The sequence below is a fragment of the Pteropus vampyrus genome, unplaced genomic scaffold (genome assembly GCF_000151845.1).
Source record: "Pteropus vampyrus isolate Shadow unplaced genomic scaffold, Pvam_2.0 Scaffold177, whole genome shotgun sequence".
Classification (NCBI taxonomy): Eukaryota; Metazoa; Chordata; class Mammalia; order Chiroptera; family Pteropodidae; genus Pteropus; species Pteropus vampyrus.
Genome location: NW_011888958.1, coordinates 1464274 through 1466381, shown reverse-complemented (window position 1 = coordinate 1466381; position 2108 = coordinate 1464274). Strand labels below are relative to the sequence as shown.

The 2108-nt window shown below is 56.3% G+C and overlaps 1 protein-coding gene across 7 annotated transcripts in view; it reads right to left on the bottom strand.

Annotated features, from left to right (window-relative positions):
• The window catches only part of LTBP2 (latent transforming growth factor beta binding protein 2), a 99686-nt gene that overhangs the window by 29402 nt on the left and 68176 nt on the right, over nucleotides 1-2108 (bottom strand). For all 7 annotated transcript variants that reach the window (XR_002782939.1, XM_023537043.1, XM_023537045.1 and 4 more), the window contains one exon: nucleotides 799-1014. Coding sequence is in view for 6 of the 7 variants with exons in the window: in XM_023537043.1 (XP_023392811.1) it covers nucleotides 799-1014 (216 nt within the window). In the remaining variant the exon portion in view is untranslated. The remainder of the gene's footprint in view (nucleotides 1-798; nucleotides 1015-2108) is intronic.

Below are 2108 nucleotides of genomic sequence, written 5' to 3'. Positions count from 1 at the left end.
TCCTCCCTCCCAAGCCTCCAGCTATACCAGGTCCCTCTGCTTCTCACCCTGGGTTATGGGCCAGGGGAATAGTTCTAGAAAAGAGAGGAGTTGCTCCTGATTTCCCCACTGCTCAGTTCCCATGACAACTAGGGTTGTCCTGACATCTCTGTTTGTTCTAGATATCTGGAGCAATTTTGGCCATCACATGGTTCTCCTGGTCCTAATATGTCCTTGGCTTCCTGGACTCTGTGCTACCAGCAACTTGGACAAGCCTTCTGCAAGGTTATCCAGGGCACCTGCCAGGGGCGCCTCAAGCCCAGTCTCTTCCCAGCCCCAGGCTTCTTGGGCCTAAGGCAGTTGAGCTGGAGTTAGTGATCCCTTTAGTGACTCCAAGGCCAGGGGAGGGGATCTAAAACACCCAGACTCCCCAGTATCCATCTGCCAGCTCTTCGGGCCTTGCAGCGAGCACCAGCCTCAGAAGCTGCATGGCCAGGGGCAGAGGATGGAAAGGCCTGATCAGCGGAGGTAGGGCTGCTGCTGACCTCTCCCACCCCCACCAGCAGCTCTGTGGGATGTGGGCACCTCTTGATCACATGTGGGAGAAAGGAAGGGAGTGAGGCCTTTCAGTCATGACAGGCCAGGAGAGCAGCTTCCCAGGGCTGGGTGCTGCTACTCTAAACTCCCTGTCCTAAAGCCCCAGAGATGAGATGCCATGCATCCAGGATAAACATGCACCCAGGATAAACATGGCTCTTTGAGGGGCTGTAACCCAAGGGGGAAGGGGAATCCCTCAGGCATCTCCCCCAGCCCAGATACCCTTGTCAGGGATGGTCCCGGCCTCCAGCCAGGTGCCGGTGGCCGCCCGGAGTGGTTGCCTCTCCGCTGGCCTGGGCAGGGTCCAATTGCTCTTCTGTTCTTGCTCCCTCAAGGGCCTGGCCAGTTCCTCCTCCTCGGCTTTCCTCACGGTCAGGCGGATGTCTGAGCTTGAGTAGGTGTAGCCATGGCCGGCAGGGCAGATCTCCCTGAAGGCCTCTGCAAGGTCAGTGGTCAAAGGACGTGCTGAAAGATGCCGTTCCTGCAGGGACCCAGCCCCCTCCCTCCCCTCCCTTGGGGGGACAAGGTTACTGTGGCAGCAAGGAGGGAGGGACCTCAGGTTGGTTAAGGAGTTGAGCAGGAAGGAAGACTAGGGTCTTCTGGCTTGAGGTTAGGTCCAGGAGGGGGAAATGGCCACTGGCTTGGAGGAAGCCCTTTGGTGGCCAGAGCTGAGAGGGTACAGAGCATTACCTGTGCCAGGCAGGGGGCATTTCTCACACTTGCTGCCCCATGCTTTGCCCACTCGGCTACAGCAGCATATCTGCTTGGTGATCCTCTGGGCCAAAGGCAGGGCACAGGTGCCAGGCCCCAGTGACCGGTAGCACAGCCCTTGCTGCATGGAAACAGCCTTGTCCGCTGCAAACAGACACAGCAGATGGGGATGGGCAGGTAGCCAGTGGGAGGGGAAAGCACAGGCAGGAGGGCAGAAGATAGAGGAGTGGCCGGTTGCATGTACTCAGATTGGCCTGGCCCAAGTCTCATTCCTGAAGTTTGGGGCCCTGAAAATACTCACAAAAACGTTAGGACAGATAGCTGCAGTAGAAGGCTTTAGCACGTCCTCCTACTACCTATTTGAGGGGACCGTTGCCTCTCACCCACGTGGAGACCCTGAGAGCAGGAAATGGGGATGTACCTGCTTGCCTCCAGGTGCTGCGTTTATGAGTGTTTACCAAAGCCCAACATGGGCTTGGGGTCAAGTGGGGAGCAGTGTGCTCGGAGGGCCACAGTCTTCTTCAGGAAATGAGACAAGGTGAGAACCAAAGGCTTGATAGGAAGCTTTGAGGACAGGGACACTTTCTTGGTCATCTTCGTTACCCAGATATACTACACAGCGTCTGGTGCGGGCAGCTGCTCAGTAAATGCTGGTTGGATGGATGGATGGATGGATGGATGGATGGATGGATGGATGGATGGCTGGGTCCACGACTCAAACTTCGGTGGACCACAGTGAGTGCCACCACCACTGTTCCCTTGCTTATAAATATTACAGTCTATTCTCTTGTAAATTATCTCAACAGAAGATGAAGAGGCCA